General features: G+C 36.5%; 1 protein-coding gene across 7 annotated transcripts in view; it reads left to right on the top strand.

Annotated features, from left to right (window-relative positions):
- ST7 (suppression of tumorigenicity 7) overlaps positions 1-20,493 on the top strand; it is a 313,492-nt gene that overhangs the window by 187,533 nt on the left and 105,466 nt on the right. For 4 of the 7 annotated variants that reach the window (XM_053608648.1, XM_053608653.1, XM_053608651.1 and 1 more), the window contains exons 3-6: positions 3,298-3,457; positions 15,589-15,643; positions 16,397-16,512; positions 18,004-18,079. In XM_053608648.1, coding sequence (XP_053464623.1) covers positions 3,298-3,457; positions 15,589-15,643; positions 16,397-16,512; positions 18,004-18,079 — 407 coding nt within the window. Of the gene's footprint in view, positions 1-3,297; positions 3,458-15,588; positions 15,644-16,396; positions 16,513-18,003; positions 18,080-20,212; positions 20,282-20,493 lie in introns of all 7 variants that reach the window. The other 3 variants (XM_053608647.1, XM_053608652.1, XM_053608649.1) reach the window with 1 other exon arrangement.

Consider the following 20,493-nt stretch of genomic DNA (forward strand, 5'->3'; position numbering starts at 1 on the left):
GCTCTCTTATTTATCTTGTGTAATTTGTGAGGTGGAACATGAGTAAGGAAAAGCTCCAGCAGGGGTGTCCAACATTTTTTCTTCTCTGCTGTACATTGGAAGAAGAGTTATCTTGGGCCACACATTAAACACACAAACGCTAACGAAAGCTGATGAGCAAAAAAAGGTCCGCGCATAATTTTCGCAATACCTGACACCACAGATAAGCAAAATGGTCCTCACATAATCTGCACCTCATAGGCCTCAGGTTGGAGAGGTTAACTTTTTAAGACAATGAAATGTATAAATTTGCATCTTAATTTTTGGTTATCTGTCAGGTTAAAAACTGCTTTGTGTTCCACTGAGGCAGGCCCCTTAAGCTAGTAGCATGTCCACGAACTACTTTTCAAATCTAAATTTGCTTATGAGAGCTTTGCTGTTTACATTATAGGTATGCACCAGGGAAAAGAATTCAAAGTGACACCAAATATGTGAGCATTAAATAACACCATCTGTCCATTTGGATCTGTGCAGCTCTTTTAAAATACTGTGAGGTGCTTGCCCAAAGCCTGACATGTTTTTAGGATAAGAGAAAGATTGTTATGCTAAGACCCCAAAGTAGAAGATTTAGTTTGAAGTTTCAGAAGGCTTCAAATTCTTCCCTTCTTCCTTTCCTAGTTGTTCATTCAGTACATATTGGAAGGACAGTGGTCCCCTTTTACGTTAGCATCCCCTGCATTTAGCAAAAGCCCTTCTTTATACTTTTGTCCCTGTATACGGGGGCTGTAGCACTACTGTGTTATGACAAGCCCGAGAAGACACCTGCCATGTACATACACAGACAGCTACATGAATAGTCAGTCTTCACTGAGGTCTGCTATTACTGTACTAGAAATACTGGGTAGAAGGTCTACCTCATATTACAATGCAAATATGCAAGTAATATGAGTCATTTATACCTTAGGATGAATTATCTGGTCCCATTTGATAAACTACTTCTGGATTAGTTTTTATAGCTAAGAAGGCTCAGAAGAACAGTGTCAGAGGGTACTTGGAAATGAAGATTTGAAAAGGAAAACGAGAGGTTTCGTCTGTCTGAGTTAGTTTACATGAAGCAGAGTAGGTTATATAAAGAGCTAATGTTATAGGGACTTGGTAAGTTAGGAGCAGAGAGCTGGGGCTTAAGGCTAAGTGACTGTTTAGCTGTGTGGCTTTGGTCAGGTTATTGTGCCCTGACTGGTAGTCCTTGTTCCTCACTGGTAAATGGACTCATACATAGTTCTTTAAGGTCCCTTTTAGTGCTGACAGTCTGTGTTTCTGCTGGAGGAACTGAGAAATCTGAAGAAAGCTCAGGATTTTTGGGTGGTGGGCACAGGCCTGCCAGGAGTGGCCTGTGAGAGGCATTGAGGATCTGTGGCATGGACTCAGAATGGCAGGGGCCAAGGCTTTGTAATCCTGGAGCTCAGATCATGACTGGTGTGGAGCACTAGTGCTGTGTGACGGAGTGAAGGAGCCTCAGTGCCTCAGCAGCACCATCTAGAAAGCAGAGCAAGGGTTGGGGCAAAGAAGACTGTCCTCCAGCAGCGCCTGAGAGCCACTGACCTCTGTGACCAGTGTCCTGGGTCCTCTGGAGTCTTCCTTCTCCTCTAACAAAAGCAGAGCCATGAATCTCTTGAGGGCTTTGTTGAATAGTCAGGACTGTATCATTGTCACAATAATTTCCAGGACTTTCCACCAATAGCCTAGTAACTGACAAGAAGCTGCACTAACCATAATCTCTTATTCCTGCATTCTGAATGTTACAGGTCAGTCCCGTCCCTTGGTGTTCTCCCCACTCTGCCAAGAGAAATTACTTGCGTGTTTTAACATCTAAAAACTCACATACTTGTTGAGCACCCCAAATCTGAAAATCCAAAATCTAAATGCTTCAAAATCCTAAATGTTTTGAGTGCCCAAGAAAACATTTCTGAATTAGGGATGCCCAACCAGTATAATGCAAACATTCCAAAATAAAAAAACAAAACAAAACAATTTTTAAAAATCCAAAATACTTTGGTTCTATGCATTGAAGATAAAAGTGATACTCAACCTGTAGTCAGAAGGAGTAACACCCTGGGTTTAATTCAAGGTATCCTATAATAGGATTGGTAACATTTCCTTTGGATGATGCTTTCTCTGGTCACTCATAGATATTCTTTTTATCTTTTTAGATATTTCGTAGAACAAAAGAGAGAAACATCAGTTTTTAAGTAATAGCCCAAAGTCCATTTCAGGGTAGATAATGAAATCTTGTTTTTATGAAATAAGTAGCATAAAAGTAATTAATTCTATATTAATTGCACATTTTATGTTATAAAAATACAGCAATCCTATGAGATTCTGGGATGTATTTGATTGTTAAATTTCTTCTGTGGAATGATTTCTGTAACTCCTTAAGGAGCAAATTCCAAATCAGAGAGAGAGGAGAGGAAAGCATGTGGGACTTTGAACAGTGGTGGGGGGTGGTCACTAGAGAGGCTGAGGGGTCCAGGTAGGAAGGGCTGGGGGAGGTCACTTGCTTTTCTGGTTTTAGGAAGTCCTGACTTCAATGTAGTTGTGTGAGCATCAGTGTCCTTCCTTTTATTAATGAAACTTATTTTTTTCCTCTTTTGGAATTCACAATACATAATGATTAGTAAGCTTGTGAACTCAGAAACATTAATGGTGTACCACAGATGCTTGTGTTATAAAGTACTTTTTAGCAAGTAGAATAATGCTGACTCTCAGCACTTGGGTGCCATCCACACAGGAAACTGGATACCTCTCATTCTTTTGTTCTGTAAAACCAGCATTTCTCTGACAAGGTCTTACTTTAAAAAAGAAAAAAAAAAAAAAAAAGAATTTTGCTCTTAAAAGTTTTGCCAAGTCAGAATAGAAAGTGACAAGAATTTGAATATTTCATAAGCCACATCTGGGGACTAGCTTATTTGTATTATACATATATTTCTGGAATTGTCTTTCAGCTATGGTGCTTTTGTTATTTGAATATTATATAAATTTGGACAAAAATAAAGAAAAGTTTGTAGTAGTGTTCATTTGTTAGTGATTGTAGTTATAGATTTTTTGAAACCAGTAATTAGCAGAGAAAACCACATTGATAATTTTAAGTGTTTTTGGTGTTCTAATTTTATTTTTAGAATAAACAGATTTTTATATTAAAATTTGTTTAAATATGTAAGGTGGATGGAATTAGTAAACATAAAGTACTTTTTGGGCATGTGTACAGAAATCATAAGTGGTAACAAGGACAGTAAACATGATTCTTACTTTTTGTTCTAGATATTTGAATGGTGGTATTTCCGCAAGTACGGAACTTCATTCATTGAACAAGTCTCAGTGAGCCACTTGCGCCCCCTGCTGGGAGGGGTTGATAACAACTCCTCCAACAATTCTAACTCCAGTAACGGAGACTCAGATTCCAACAGGCAAAGTGTCTCAGGTATGGAAAGTCTTTCAGTTTGCAACCTTATTTGCTTACTCTTAGTAAATTATTAATGTTGATCTTACTAAATTATTATAAATATAACAGAGTAATAATGTTGTTATTTAAAAATTAGACTTCAGAGAAAAATGCAGTTCATTTTCTCAGGGAGTTGACAACCTGTGTCAGAAAAGTTGAGTATAAGCATCCCAAGGAAAGGAAATGCATCTTGTTAATTTTACTTTTCCTGTTTGATTTAGCTGATGATAATTTAGGTCTTTGTCTCCAATCTGAGGCTCTAGCCTCCTTTCCTGTAGTTTCTTAAACCTCAGTAAAAAGATCCATTTTCTTACGTGATAATTGCAGAATCTTGTATAGAACTGGATCTGATCACATCACTCCTCTGCTTATAAGGTTTCACTGCTTCCCATTTCACTGAAGATAAAGGCCAGATTCCAGATTCCTTAGCACAGCATAAGCTGGCTTTTGTCAAAGTTCCAGCCTCTTTTTTAAATGTCCAGTTTTCTGGCCACATGAAGCCACTTTTTATTTCCTAAACATACCAAACATACCATATTTCTCATGACATTCTGCCTAAAAGTCTCTCTGTCTTTTCCCCTTGTTCATCCATCACTATCCAAACCAAACATCACCTCCTGGGAAGCCTTCTGTGATAGGTTATATATTATCTCTCCACTTTCACTGATCCTTAATATTTGTACCCCGAGCAACACTTAGCAAATTGCATCATTATTTTTAAGGTCCTGTTTTATTGTGGTATCTCTAGAGTCTTACACAGTGTCTGCTATTACTTTGAAACTCAGTGAGTGAACACAAGAGTGCATGCTAGGACTGTACTTTCTCCTCTTAAGAAATAAGAGGGAAGAATAGAATTTCCTACCTCCAGCTCTTTATGAACTCAGTAACCATTTCCTAAGTACCTGTTATGAGTATTATGATTAAAAATAAATGTCCAAGTTCTTTTCCCCAAGGAGCTCTACTGAAGGACGCAAAGCAATAAGTGCTCTGACTGTATAAGGGAAACCTACAACACAATGGAAAACAAAGGAGGGGGTCCTGACTCAAACTGGGAAAAGGGGGTTGGATCTTGAAGGAGAGAGCACCAGTTCTGAGACTTGAAGGATAAAAAGGAAGAAATTAAAAGAACTAGGTTAGATATTTTTTCTTCCTCTCTAAAATAATTCACTTCACATTTCAAAAGTGTCTAGCTAGGTTATAAGCTTCAAGGAACATTGTACCTATTAATTCACAGTAGAACCTCTGTAAATTGAGCCCCAATGACCTGTAACAAACTGATCAACATACCGAGACGGTCAACATAAGGAACTAGGCCTACTATACTGATATGTACATGTGGGGCATATCGGGTCTATGGAAATTAGGTCAACTTAAGAATGCGGTCAATGTAGGGAAGTGGTCAACTATGGAAGTTCTTTTCTATTTTGTTTCTGATGTTTAGTCAATGCTCTTGTAATAGATCATTTTCCAGCCATTCATGAGTGATACTATGCAGCTGTTGGTACACTTTATTTAACCTAAAGGGCACACACATGAGAGGTGGCACCATCTACATAAGCAAATTACCTGGGACTTTGTAAATTCATCCACTTTGTGAAATAGAAACAGACCTGAGCAAAGCAAAACATTGCTTTAACCAGCTACTCTGATAAGTGTGGCTTATTATTCTAATGAGGAATCTTGATCACTCAGTCATCAAGCATGAGCAGTTGTAGATAATTGCCACCACTTTGCATCTGCTGTGAATACCCTACAGATTAAATGTGCTCTTATTTTGACTGTAGTCTTTGAATGACACAGAACATTATAGAAAATTAACAGATTGAAAACAGAAAATATCCTCCTTTGAAGCCATTCTTTATACTGAATACATTGAATAAAATAAATTTCCATTAAAGTCCCCCCATCCGATTTAAATCTCTTGACGTCATTTCTTAATGTGATGAAAAGTTCTTCTTATTTTCACTATTATTTTGCTGTTTCTCTCAGTGGATGCCTTGATTAAGGCTAACTCATCCTATGAATGTTGATACTATCTTAAGTACTATAATAGCTTTGTAAGGGAGAACCCAAGCCCTTTTAAAAAATATATTCAACAATAATAACCATGGAAATTCTTAGTTTAATTTATGTTAAGTTTGTATCTGGCTAAGATTGAGCTTTTGAATATTATTAATTCATTTCCACTACTGAGTTCCTGCTATGAATTCTATATTTTCATTCATTTCATGTATAATAGATGTAGCATTTATGATCTGATCTCATAACAATGTTCAAATAATTGCTTTAGAAAGATGGAAATTACTTCTTCTAAATATATTCAGGCTTCAATTTGACCACTTCTTGACGTTTAATCTTCAGTATTTGGCTAACTCAGCTCAGTAAACATGTATGTCAGTGTGGAAATACCAGATACTATGGACTCACGCCATTTTCAGTCCTTTCTTATTGTGGTGATTTTTATTTTTGAATAAGAAAAATTCTATAAAAGTGCATTATCTGAGTTTATCTCTACCCTTAATCACTTTTTATTTCATAGTATGCTATCAGCTAGGTCCAAAGCTGAAGGTAATCAGTATATTTCCTTAAAACAGAAATATTTGGTTAAAAATCTCTATTGTCTTCATACTAATGAAATGACTGCTGTCTTAATAATAGTGGGGTGATTCTATAGATTTTTACTGGAGTATCATAAGACACCTCTTTGTTTAATCTTCTATGTAAGGTAATGTGGCCCACAAACTCCTATGGACATGGCAAAGGCAGTTTAATGGCATTGATTACTTGAAAAACTCATTTCAAAAGCTAAAAATAAATTGAAAATATTGGTGATAGACATTGGTCTATATCAGTGGTATTACAGGGCCGCGGCATTAGGAAGATTGAGTCTATGTGAAAATTCAGTGTAGCTCTTTCCCTAAAGAACAGAATAGATAGAAAACTGACAGAATCCTATGGAAAATATTTTCAAACTATAAATTCAACAAAAGATTTGTATCCAGTATCCACAAGGAACTAAAACAAATCAATAAAAAGCAGGTAAAAGACATGGATAGATGTTTTTCAATGGAAGATGTACAAATGGCCAACAAACATATAAAAAATGTTCAGCATCACTAATCATCAGGGACACGTAGATTAAAACCACAGTGAGACACTAACTTGCTCCTGTCAGAGTGGCCATTATTAAAAAGAAAGAAAAGATCAACAGAAGTTGGTGTGGATGCAATGGGAAAGGGAATGCTTGTACACTCTTGGTGGGAATTCAAACTAGTAGAACTGCTGTGGAAAACAGTATGGTGATCCCTCAAAGAACTAAAATCTACCATTAGATCCAGCAAACCTGCTCCTGGGCATCTACCCAAAGGAAAATAAGTCATTATATCAAAAAGATACATGCACTTACATGTTTATCACAACACAATTCACAATTGCAAAGGTAGGGAATCAACATAAGTGTCCATGAGTGGAAAAAGAAAATGTGTTATTTATGCACCATGGAATACTACTCAGCTATAAAAAATGAAATAATGTCTTTTGCAGCAACTTGCATGGAACTAGAAGCCATTATCTTAAGTGAAATTATCTCAGAAGTGGAAAACCAAATGTAACATATGCTTATTTATAAGTGGAAGCTAAACAATGGGTATACACTGTCACATAGAGTGGTATAATGAACTTCGAGATGCAGAAGGAAGGCTAAGGATAAAAAATTACCTATCAGGTAGAATATACACTGTTCAGGTAATGGGTACACAAAATCCTGACTTCACCACAGTACAATTCATCTGTGTAACAAAAATCCACTTGTACCCTCTAAAAATACTAAAAATATATATATATCATACACATATATAAGGAGAGAACGAGAGAGAGAGAGAGAGATTTTAGCTCGATTGCCCTAGGTAGAGTGCAGTGCCTTCATCACAACTCACTGCAACTTCGAAGTCCTGGACTCAAGCAATCCTCCTGCCTCAACCTCCCGAGTGGCTAGGACTAGAGGCATGGGCCATGGCACCTCGCTGATTTTTTTCTATTTTTAGTAGAGATGAGGTTTCACTCTTGCTCAGGCTGGTCTCAAACTTCTGAGCTCAAGTGATGCTCCTGCCTTGGCCTCAGAGAGTGCTAAGATTACAGGTGTAAGCTACCACGCCTGGCCTATAACTTTTATTTATTTTTTTTTAAAGAATATTTTGTTTTGAAAAAAAGCTGAAAAAACCTGGCCTACCTAAGAACAATTTGGGATGGAGGTGATAGGGTATAGAGTAAGAAAGGTTGTTATGGTTTACATAGCAAATTGTGCATATGTTTTTTAAACTTTTGGACAAAGTTCTGCACAAAGAGGCCTGAATGCAGACTTGCTCAAAATTTGTGGTGAACTTCTTCTGTCGGCCATTGGAAATATGTAGTTAATTATATACTTTCTTGCTTTAGCCAAACTTCAGATTATTTGGCTGAAGTTAAAATTTATGAGCAATCCACTTGTTTTGCTTTATTTGGAACCTATACTGCTATTTATCTCCTAAATAGATATTTTCTGAGAAACCCTATTGATAGATTTTGTCACATCACCGTATTTCTCACTGCCATTTCTTAATGCTGATGAATATGGATTTAAAATGTGGCTAACTTCTCCCCGTCATAAGGAAAGAAATTCACAGGGCCTAGTAACTCTGAATTTGGGTTTCTGGGAACATCTGTTTGTTATTCTTCCTATTCTCAAATAAGGTGCCATAGAGACAAAATTTGCAGCATGAACCTTCTTCAACATAATGGGAAAAATGCATGGATGTTCATCACATGAAAAATACCTTTGCCAAAATCAAGTTTCAATTTTCTGAAACACTAATAGCCTCTTGCATAGGACCGGGTCTTTAAACAAATTCTGGTATAGTCATTTGGCTTCCTATCACAAATTATCTCATTTTAATCTCATTTAATCTCCATAAATATATACAAAGAGAGCTATATACTCCCAATTCTAAATAAATCTAAATTCTACATAATTCTAATAATGCTATACAAATACATAATCTAAATTCTAAATTAAAGTCAATCATATTGCTGGAGTCAATTTAAGCACTGATTGAATAAAGATAACAAATTAAAACAGTAGACATGAAGAAACTTAGGCAGGATGAAAAAAGTATATTCTAAGACCTTCATAGATTCCAGATTCTTATAACACCGGAAGAAATAATTTTCTCCATAGAAAGGCATATAGTTCCAATAATAACACTCTCAGGGCTTGCTTGTTGGCTTTATATGGTACGATCTCATTCAATCCTCAGAATAGCCCCATGCAACAGGTACTACTATTAGTAGTACTACTATTAGTACTACCAATACTACCATACAACAGGTACCATACAACAGGTACTACTAGTAGTAGTACTACTATTAGTACCTTCCATTCATGGTTAAGGAAGCTGAGTGCAGGACGGTGAAGTCATCTGCCCAAGGTCACATGGCTGATACCCTGAACAGTCTTACTTTAGAGCCCAAGTTCTTAAAGCACTAATTTAAGAATATAATTAATCTTGTTCAGACCCTCTGTGAGGTTAGTAAATACATGATTAATGTAATTATTAAGCAGTTAAAATAAATAATTTCCTTTAAATTCTGTGCTATAGTGGATGACATTATTTCTGAAGTGACCTTAACCTAACTTACAGCTCAGTGGTAGCATTGCCAGTGGCTGAGAGCTCAGGCTGTTGTGTCCTAATCTTGGCTAATCAGTTTTTATAGTGTGTGACCTTGAGCAAGTCATTTCACTTTCTTAAGCCTTAGTATCTTAATCCAAAGCATGGGACTAATATTAGTATCTACTGCATAGAGTCATTTGAAAATTAAATGAGTTCATATGGAAATACCACGTCAGAAGACAGCCATTTGGTAGTGTGCCCCCGGTGAACTGACTTCTCCCTGAATATGCCTGGGGAAAATGGCACAGGCTTTTGGAGATATGGCTGCCTGGCTAGTCAGGCTTATGCTCTACCTCGCTGTATATCTAGCCTTTTCTGGGTCTGCATTTCAAATATATCCCCCAGCAAAACTGCAAATAGCTATGTATCAAAGACCTTTGGGGTTCTCTAATAATCTCAATGAGGGATAAACTTGCCAAAATCTAATACATGTACCAGCAGTGATTCTTTTAGCCAATTCTTACTACATCTTTTAAAATTCTTTTGCCACTAAAATTTGTGCTCTAGGATAGACTATATCTCCAGTTAAATGGTGAAATATGCCTAAAACAGTTTTGATAGTTGGTGAACATTTATTTAATAAACTTACTTTACAATTTCCACATTATTTGTTAGAGTTTATTGACGTAGGACAGAAAAAAAACAATGAGAATCATTGCATGATAGATGCAATTAGAGATTTAACCATCTTGGTATATTCTTAATAGAATAGTACATTATCTTGAATAAAGAAAGTCAATAAAAATGGTCTTACGGTTCATTTTTACTTATACCTTTTCCCACTCCAAGAATTTGTAATAGTAACATATTTATTGAATTGAACACCACCTACATTTTTTTGGTCCCTTTAATTTCTAATCATTGTTTCAAAATTATTATTTTGGAAAGTTATGAAATAGTTAATGAGTTAATTATTTAAGAAATTAGATATTTTTATTCTTAATGATTGCTTAAAATTGATCTGTATAGGATAGGCAATTGGGTATTCAGTTTTGAGCTGTCAAAGCTAAGAAACATAGGCAGAATCACATGTCAAAAATTGTCCTGGGGTTGATCTTGATTGTCATAATAGATCCAATGAAACGTTAACTAGAGGCCTTCTCTTTTGTACTTCAGAATGAAAGTGTTTATTGAGGTGCCCCACATTTTTCAGAGGAATTTTCAAAACTGTTTCTCTAGTAGAAAATTTAATTGATGGAGTCCTAAGTTTTTCAAAATATAGGGTGTTTTATGCAGGGTAACATTTATGCTGCATCTAATGGGTGTCAGGCAGTCTGTACATCAAGCTTTAATGTCATTTACCATGAACCTAGCAGAAATTAGCTTTTCTTTTTTTTTTGAGACAGAGCCTCAAGCTATCGCCCTGGGTAGAGTACTATGGCATCACAGCTCACAGCAACCTCCAACTCCTGGGCTCAAGCCAGTCTCCTGTCTTTGCCTCCCAAGTAGCTGGGACCACAGGCACCCGCCACAACGCCCAGCTATTTTTTGGTTGCAGCCGTCATTGTTGTTTGGCGGGCCTAGGCTGGATTCGAACCCGCCAGCTCAGGTGTACATGGCTGGCGCCTTAGCCGCTTGAGCCACAGGTGCCGAGCCAGAAATTAGCTTTTCTATACTTTTACTTCTGTTAAAAGATCCTACCTCTCATAAATTTATGTAAGGAATATAGATAAATTGAGCTTTAAGCCCCTTTACAGAAAGAATCAATGAAAATCAAGTTTACAGCTATGACTGAAGTTGCTGTTGCTGCTGTTTGTATAATATTACCACCATTATCTGGCAAGAAGTGTAACTTTTTTAGTGCAAAAAACCTTCTTAGACTATGAATTTAGCCATTTAGATATTTTGTAGTCTCTATGTATAGATTTTTTTCTTTTTATAATTTTAGAAAAAAATTTTCAAAGTTAAGTTGGATATAGAATAATATTTTCTTTCCTGGGATTAAAAGACTTGTGACTTTGGAGGCTTTTGATTTTTCTGAGAATTGAGTTCTCTTTTTCTTGAGGACTGTGACAAAGGGAAAAGTCTGTGGTTCTCTCATTGATACCTTCTGTAGAGATTCTTCAGGTGGACACCAGGTAGTGGTTCAATACCCTTTTCACTTTTTTGCCAAGGCTATAAATCCCTATAAATCGTCAGCTGTTTCTTTTTTTGTAACTCATGGCCTAGTTTAGGGCTTACTGCATAATCAGTACGTTGAACATGTAAACCAAACAGCCATATGAACAATGAGGCAATGCATTCTAGTGGAGCAGTTGAGTATGAAGAGGCCTGGAATAAACACGATTGCTGTGGAAGGTTTTAGTGGGATTGGTGAGAGGGCAGATTGAGCAGAAAGGGTAGGAGCTTGTTTTTAGAACTCCTTAGTGGTAACAGCATTATTTTTTATGTTCTTTGTCTCCTGTACAGAAACTTGCAGTCATCATTATGACAAAGGAGAGAGACTGTTCTGTAGACTTTGGGAACAAAACAAGTGCTAGTCCATTATTTCCTACTTCCTTTTTTTCTTGAATTTCATTCGTGCGTATGTGCTGAGGTTGGAACATTTCTCTCAGCAGTTCCCAGTAGAGATTGTACTGCTGCAGGTGGAACTGTACAGAGCACGTTTGTTGTATCAGAGGCATTTTTTTTTTTAACTAAACTGTTAATGATGTTAGTAAATACTCAATGGAGCCCCAGTCAACTGTTGCTTCCCAAAGGCACTAAAATTGTTGGTGTTAATGGAGAATGGAAAATTCCCTTTGGAGGTAGAATTTTAAATCTGATCTGAAATAAGGAATTTATTTCACAAAGGTATGAATAACAAATGCTTATCCTCTGGATATCTGAATTTAATTTCTAGACTTTAATCTTCATAAGCTCATATGTTTTGCATTTACACCCTTTGTCTATTACACTAAACTGTCTATCAGGCAGCCTGATATTTATGGAGTGTGTTCCCTAGAGTGATTCTAGATTAGGAGAGGTGGGTTTTTTGGTTTGTTTGGTTTGGTTTGGTTTTTGTTTGTAATAAAGATAAGATTATGGAATGGAGCAGCAAAGAAGAAATTAACATAGATATAACTTTATTTATTTATTAATTTAGAGATGGTGTCTTACTCTATTGCCAAGAATAGTGGCGTGGTCCTATCTCACTGCAACCTTGAATTCCTGGATTCAAGCAACCCTCCTGCCTCTGCTTTCCCAGTAGCTGGGATTACAAGCATGCACCACTGTCCCTGGCTAACTTAAAAAATATTGCCTTTAGAGATGGAATCTCGTTGTGTTGCCCAGGCTGGTGTCAAACTCTTGGGCTCAAGTGATCCTCCCACTTCAACCTCCCAAGTCACTGGGATTACAGGCATGAGGCAGCTCACCCACCTGATTTAAGTGAAATTTTGACGTGAGTTCTCATTTGATGTCTGGATTGCTTATTTCTCAAAAGGAAAATATACCTGCTCTGCATCCTGAATTTGAAGGCTATAATTAGCAAAGACATTTACAAGCTTTTTCATTACATGTTTTATTCTCACTTAGAACATTTTACATCCATTAGTTACTCGGATCCATTAGTTACTAAGTTTCAAGGATGGTTACAAAACTCACTGCAGTACACATATATGACACCAATGTTAACAAGTTGTTTTTTAAGTTCAGTTCTCTAACAGAAGACACAAGAGTATTTCATAATGTTTGCTGCACCCCCTGCTGGCTATATTGTGACACTTCCTAAAGTAAGACCACATGTTTAGACACTGCTCAGTGAACTCTTTAGGTATACACACCGTTTCTCTTTGAAGTTATTTTTTGTTAAGAAACAATTTTATTTACATTTATATATACATATATATAATAGAGTTGAATTCTTTTTGCTAGAGAGACAGATTGGAGTGCAGTGGCATAATCACAGATCACTACAACCTGGTACTTATGGGCTCAAGTGATCCTCCTGCCTCAGCCTGGGACTATAGGCATGTACCACTGTGCCTAGATAACTTTTTAAAATTTTTATAGAGATGGGGTCTCACTGTGTTCCCCAGGCTGCTCTCAAACTTCTGGCCTCAAGTGATCCTCCCACCTCAGCTTCCCAAAGTACTAGCATTACAGGTGTGAGCCACTATGCCCAGCCAAGTTGACATTTCAATTGAAAGCAGTTTTCATTGTAATTTGTCAATTGATATTTGAAAAGCACTTACCTTTCCAGACAGTATGATAATATGCTTGTTGAAAACAAAATATTTGCCACAGCCTTTTTTTTCCTTTGAGACTCTTGCTCTGTCACCCCAGCTAGAGTGCAGCGACATCATCATAGCTCACTGCAATCTTCAACTCTTGGGCTGAAGCGATCCTCCTGCATCAGCCTTCTGAGTAGCCAGGACTGCAGGCAGGTGCCACCACATCCAGCTAATCTTTTCTATTTTTGGTCTAGATAGGGTGTCTCTCTCTTGCTCAGACTGGTCTTGAACTCCTGACCTCAAGTAATCCTTTTGCCTCAGCCTCTGAGGGTACTAGAATTATAGGTGTGAAGCCACCATGTCCAGCCTGCTATAACCTTTTATTATTTCAGATGAAATCCAGTGGGGAAAGGTATCTTCCCAATCGTCCTTGTTTTATTATAAATAATTATATTATGTGGATCCTTATACATAAATTTGTGTGCGTGCTTATTGTATGCTAAATGTGAATCTTCCAATATTCATGAAACTTTAACAAGAGCACTTCAAATATTGAAAGAGATTTTCAGAAGAGAGTTTGGCAGCGATGAGGTCCTACGGGGTATGAAAGCTGTAAGGGTAGAGATCATGGTTGTTTGAATCAACGGTGTATCTGAAGCCATGATCTGGATGTGATTAGTCAGTATGTTAGTGATTGCTCTAAGGGGCTTTATGTTTGGAGAAAAGGTATGAATCCTAATGAATCACCACATGGCCTTTAATATCCTTTGCAGTTCTGTAGTATTTGCTCACTTTTGTGTGTGTGTGTGTGTGTGTGTGTGTATTATTGGGTGTGTTTTTGCCTGATTACACACACAAAGGTAATTAAGGAAAGCATAATTTTCTAGTTAGTGCCCTAAGAAGTGCAGCTATCAAATCTCAGTTTCTCAAGAACAAAATTCACAGATGCTGAGCTAAGTAAGGAAAGATGATTTCCTAAATGGCAAGTTAAACTAAGTGACAAAAAATTTATGGCAATTATTTATAAACATTGAGTAAATTCTAAGTGAGATGTTGCTCTGATTTAAAGGTAAACTCTATAAATGAAAATGTGTATTCATGTTATATGTATATCCTTCATTCACTTTTTTAATAAATATTTTGGAGATTACACACATATTCCCACAATGCTTTGTGTTTCAGTTATCACATTGATGGTTTACTTGTTTACCCCACTGGGTGCTCAAATTAACGCTCAGTGGATGGATGGATGGATGGATGTTGGATTGCAGTACTGAGGGAAGAATCCTAATGAATCACCACATGGCCTTTGATATCCTCTGAACTTCTGCAGTAATTGCTCACTTTTGTGTGTGTTTTGGGCTGGTTACACACACAAACACATAGATGTTTTGAGTACTGTTAACTGATCTTATTTTCTAATAAAACCTATTCACCCAAAGAAATCTTGTATTCTGAATCAGTAGAAAGTCTTAATCATAGGGTGTTTTAAAGGAATTGTAGCTTGTTAGTCATATGCTTACTATAACACAGACTTAAAGCTAATGGTTGACTTTTCCAAGTTAAAGTCCTATGGTTCTAAATTTCTATGGTCCTGGGATAATAAAGAGGTATAATCTGTTAGTACATGGTAACATTATGATATTCGTGTCCTTATTAGTCTCAGTAAATGATGTCAAAAAGCTTAAAAACAATTTTCATAGCACTTCTACAATAATGGTAACTTTATTAATTTTCCTATCACTCCTGTCCCATTAAGGCAAAAGCAATCTGGTGAATTGTCACAAAATCAGTATTAGCATAATCTGAATTAGAAGTCTTAAGGCTTTTATCGTATCATTCTCTAGAGCTTCAGTTTAGCTTGTCATGGATGACATCATTATGTATTTTGTAACTGAAAATAGTTTTACTTCTACCTGTACTTTTACCTATAATTTTAGAATTAAATTCATCAAATATGTTGGACTTTTTGAAATAACTATAGAAGTTATTATGAACTGGCTGATTTTGGCATGTACCTTGATTTGGCAAGTGAGGAACCTCAGGTCCAGAGAGATTAGGCGAAACTTTCCAAAGTCCTGGTGCCTGAGCCACATTTTCTGATTAACCACCCAGAGTTTTTCCACATTGCTTCCCGCTAGAGAAGGAAATTATCTTATCAAATGGCCAGGAAGGGTGTTTTGCTGGATTAATTAGCTTGTAGTGTCACTGAACTTGGCATGTAACAGTTTTATATTTCTCTTTATTGCAGAATGCAAAGTATGGCGAAATCCACTCAATTTATTTAGGGGTGCCGAGTATAATCGGTAAGCATTTTGACAACTTGGGAAACAAATGGGCCTGGTTCAGACAGCAAAGACAGCAGCAAATGTTTTTGCCGGTTCATTTAGGGGTCATTGTAACAGTCTGTTTAGTGTTTCCATTTTTTGATACTGCCCTCAAATTTTTCTTTTCTTTCTGTTTCATAAACAGGTTAGCATTGGAATTGGGATAATGTACAAGAATGTGTAGTTTTTAGAATTTCTCTATTATAGTTATTCTTTTCAATGACAATAATAATAATCAAAACATTTTGAAGCCTAACTGGATGTAGTTATAAAGATGTCATAGAACTTACATTGAAATTGAATTTAGCAAAGTAATTAGACAAATTAGAATTCATAATACAAATTAGAGAAAGTTTTCATTAGCAATGGCTAGTAAATCTTGAGACAAAAATTTTGGGGGAAATATTTACTTCTTTCCTACTGATAACAATTCTTGTAGGGAGAATAGGATGACTTTTAAGAATTTTTTACTGTTTTATAATAATATCATTTTTTAAATTTTTTTTTATTTTTATTGAGGGTACAATAAGCCAGGTTATACTGATTGCATTTGTTAGGTAAAGTCCCTCTTGCAATCGTGTCTTGCCCCCGAAAGGTGTGGCACACACCAAGGCCCCACCCCCCTCCTTTTTTTAGTATTACTGGTTTATGTTTCAACTCGGTGCACCTTAGTATTTGTAGGTCTTGCTCTGTCTCTCAGAAGGATCCCACCATCTTATTTACACTTTCCAGGTATACTTGGGTGACAGGACGAGAACCTCTGACTTACTATGACATGAATCTCTCTGCCCAGGACCACCAGACATTCTTTACTTGTGACTCGGACCATCTGCGGCCTGCAGATGCAAGTATGGAAAATCCTTCAGATAGTTGCTGTGTTGGAGGGTTTTTTGGCTTATTTTAAAAATCAAAGTTCTGCTTTTATAATATCTACTTTATAAAAACCCCAACGAATAAAATATTACATCACTGATTGACTAGGAGAACCCAGAATTCTGATGCTTAAGTTGAGCTTTATTACAATGAGTTATCAATGTGGAATTGAGTTCCCTCATTATAATTTAAAACATAATTTTTATTTATTTATTTATTTATTCGAGACAGAGTCTCAAACTGTCGCCCTGGGTAGAGTGCTGTGGTGTCGTAGCTCACAGCAACCTCAAACTCTTGGGCTTAAGAGATTCTCTTGCCTCAGCCTCCCAAGTAGCTGAGACTACAGGCGCCCACCACAACGCCCAGCTATAAAACGTAATTTAAAAATAGATATCAATTTTGGATTCATATACTTTGAAGAAATATAAATCTTATACAAAGCTAATTAAATTTTTATTTCAGATAGAAGGAAAGGTCTTATCTCCTTAATGATATTCTAAGGAGAAATTAGGATTCACTGAATCCAAATAATTCATGAATATATTTTAGTGACTTCCCTGCCTACTCATAGTCCACTAGCATGGCTTCATGGCCGTGGCTAGGATGTCCATATGTGTTTTCTCTCCTAGAGAAAGACATTATTTAAGATGCATTTTACACTGCTTGAGTTCTAAATAATTCTACTGAGTTTTTTTTTGTTGTTGATATTAAACTTAGTCAAAGCAAATAAGTGAAAAAAGCTTTAGAGAAAGGAATGTCTATATTCTTTTAAGAAACTTACATATAAAGTACAAATTATAAAACCAGTTCAATAAAAGATTACTATTCTTTTTTTTTTTTGAAAGGTACCCTTTGTCGTGGTGGAATCTCCTAGTATGATAGATATTCCCAAGCATTGAGCTTCCCACAGTATGTTCACAAACTGCTCTGATATATTAAAATTGGGTTTCCAGCTATTTTGGGGGACCAAGTACACAAGTCGATTAAAAGCCTGATGTACTTTTACCAACACAACTCAAAATTGTTTAAATCATTTCAAAATATTCTAATATCCAAAGCCCATAGGAAGTGCTCAGGAAGGTGATCAACAGAAATGATGATGTCTCAGTAGAACAAAGAGATGGGGAGTGATGCCATCTCAGAATGTGCAAGATATTATGTTGTCTAACAGTGAATGGCCTGAATGTGCAAAATAAATACAAAGTCTCTTTTAGAGCACCTTTTCTTGAATTCCTTAGCCTGTAATTTTGTGAGCACAAAAAAAGTTTGCTATCAGCAAGTGAAGAAAAATATAATAGCAAATTAGAATGTATTTGTGTGACTTAGGGTATTTGGACTGACCCTTGTAGTTATGAAATATTCTCTTATAATTTAAGCTGAAAGCTTCTAGTTTAGCTATTGGCCTTATTGAGGCTTCCTAATTACATATATTGATTGACTTGCTTTTTCCCCTTTTTCTTAAATAGTAATGCAGAAAGCCTGGAGAGAGAGGAACCCCCAAGCTAGGATTTCTGCAGCTCATGAAGCCTTGGAGATAAATGAGTAAGTGGGGGAAATCTTGCTGTTAAAAACAAAATTTCATTCTTTGCTGAAAATATTCAGTTCCCATTGATGTGATACTTAACATTAAACCATATATTGGAAGTGGAAGATTATTGGTGGGGGGGGTATTGCTTTATAAAATTTTTGTTTATGAAGGATAACCATGTGGAGGTGGTTTTAGTCATTTGAGAGAGCAGTTCAATGGCTTTGCTGTGACCCTAAATTAAATCCTTCAAGGGCTATCTCTAGGATATTGTGAGGATATAAAATAAGTACAATTCTTTACATATCTAAAACATTTCAACAGGGAAATTTTTCCAGATGTAGAATGTTCATCTGTATTATAATATTCTCTAGGTAGAACTTATACTAGTGGAGGAAATATAATACAAACATAAGGTGAAAAAACATCATTTAAAAAAACATTTCAAGATCAAGACAAAGATAAGAGGAAATGCTGTCCTTAGTGTTGTTAAACATCTTATGGGTTACCAAGGAAAACTGGGAAATCTCTTCTGGAGATCTCAGAAAATGAGAAAGATTCTTAAAGTTGGAGTCATAAAAACTCAGGGTTGGCAGAGACCTTAAAGGTCAGTTAGCTCAACCACCCATCTGTGCTTGAATCACCTCAACACTATCCTTGCCAAGTGGTCATTGTTAAACTATTTTATGATTTTTCTGAAGAAGGTTACAGAATCTTCTTCAGAGATCTTAGAAAAAAGGAAAAAGATTTTCTTGAAGAGTTGGAAATCCTGCCATTGTAAGCAGTTGATCTGTATGGTTTCTGATTCTGTCATGCAACATATTTATTTTCTAGTTCTTGTTATCTACAAATTTGATATGCCTACCTTTTGTGTGTCATCCATGTTTCTGAAAAAAATTTCAACTCCAGGAGCAGGACCTGTGACATGCCATATAAAAACTACTCTCCAGGTTCATGTCTTCACGAATCACCATCCTTTGGTATTGTTCACCCAGTTGCTAAGCCACCCAGTTATGCTGTGATTCAGGCTGCATTTCTCCATTTTAATCTTAAGATTTCAGTTGTAGTTATCGATCTTTAATTTACAGTAAATCTAGTAGAGTAAATTAAGCTAGCACAATCTGGTTTATTTATTCTTAGTGAATTTAAGCGGGCTTCTTTTTGAAGTGCTCAGAGACCATCCCTTTAGTAATCCATGAGCGTATCTTTCCAGATCACTGTTCTATAGTTTTGGAAGTCTGCCTTCTTCCCCTTTTTGAAAATTTATGCTGCATTTGTCATCTCATCTTCTATACCTCTCCATTCTTTGTGATTCCTCTGTGCCCCCAGAGAGCAATTACATGGCCTGCCTACAAGGTCTTTTGGCTTCCTAGGATTTGCCTGTCCCAGCAAGTAATTCATTTAGAGTGGATCAGTTATTTGCTATCTTACATCCTTACACCAATTTTAGAGTTTAATTTCTTCTCCGTTTTTCAATCTGACAATTGTTCTCGTTGATAGAGAAGCCAGGAACAAAACAGGAGGGAGAGAGTTTTGCTTTCTCTTTATTATCTACCGCTATTAATGAGGAGCCATCCTTGTTTTGATGTTGTGTTGTGTTGTTTATCTTATTTTGTTTATTTGCTTTTGGGGCGGCTTTGGTGAAATGGGGGTGGTAATAAGCTCCTAAACATAATTTAAAAATAGGAAATAGCTGTCTTTAGCATTTTGTTTTGTTTTCTTTATTTGTTTGCAAGCTTCAGCTAATTTGGAGTTTTAGCTCTCCTGAAAATATCCTTATAGATTCATTCCACTCTCTTACAGTCCTTCATTACATACCCTCTTTCCATCTTTTTTTACATGTCCTTTAAAAATCTGACCTGGGAGAAATCTCAGTGAAGCCATTTTGGTTACTTAAGTAACATCCCTCTTTTCTTCCTGAGAGGATCATTTGTGACTGCTGTTAGAATTGGACATTTAGAAGCCGTTCCACATTTTAAAACCATTTTTCCTTCTGAGCCTCATACCATTGAATCATGCCTCTTTTCTTTGAATTTTTTGAAGTCCACTGTCCCCTCTTGATTACCCAGAACTCCAAAATGACACAGTAACTCTCTCTGAATGTTCCTATCAATTTTCATTTCACCAACTATTTTTTTCTTCTTGGTCAGAATCAGGTCCAGAGTTGAAGTTCCCCTAATTGCTTCCTCTACCATCTGGGAGATAAAATTGTTACCAAAGTAAGTCAAGAACCTGTTGGGTGCCCTACTTCTAACCAAGCAAGACTTCTAGCAGATATCTGGATGGTTGACACCCCCATCACCACACTCTCTTGCTTCTGTATGTGTACTGTGTTGTGACAAGGATGCTTCATCTATATCTTCCATCGAGCTGAGCAGTCTGTTCCGTACTCCCCAACCATTAGCACTTCTATTGCTCTCTCCTCTCTCCT

Source organism: Nycticebus coucang, chromosome 11, assembly GCF_027406575.1.
Source record: "Nycticebus coucang isolate mNycCou1 chromosome 11, mNycCou1.pri, whole genome shotgun sequence".
Taxonomy (NCBI): domain Eukaryota; kingdom Metazoa; phylum Chordata; class Mammalia; order Primates; family Lorisidae; genus Nycticebus; species Nycticebus coucang.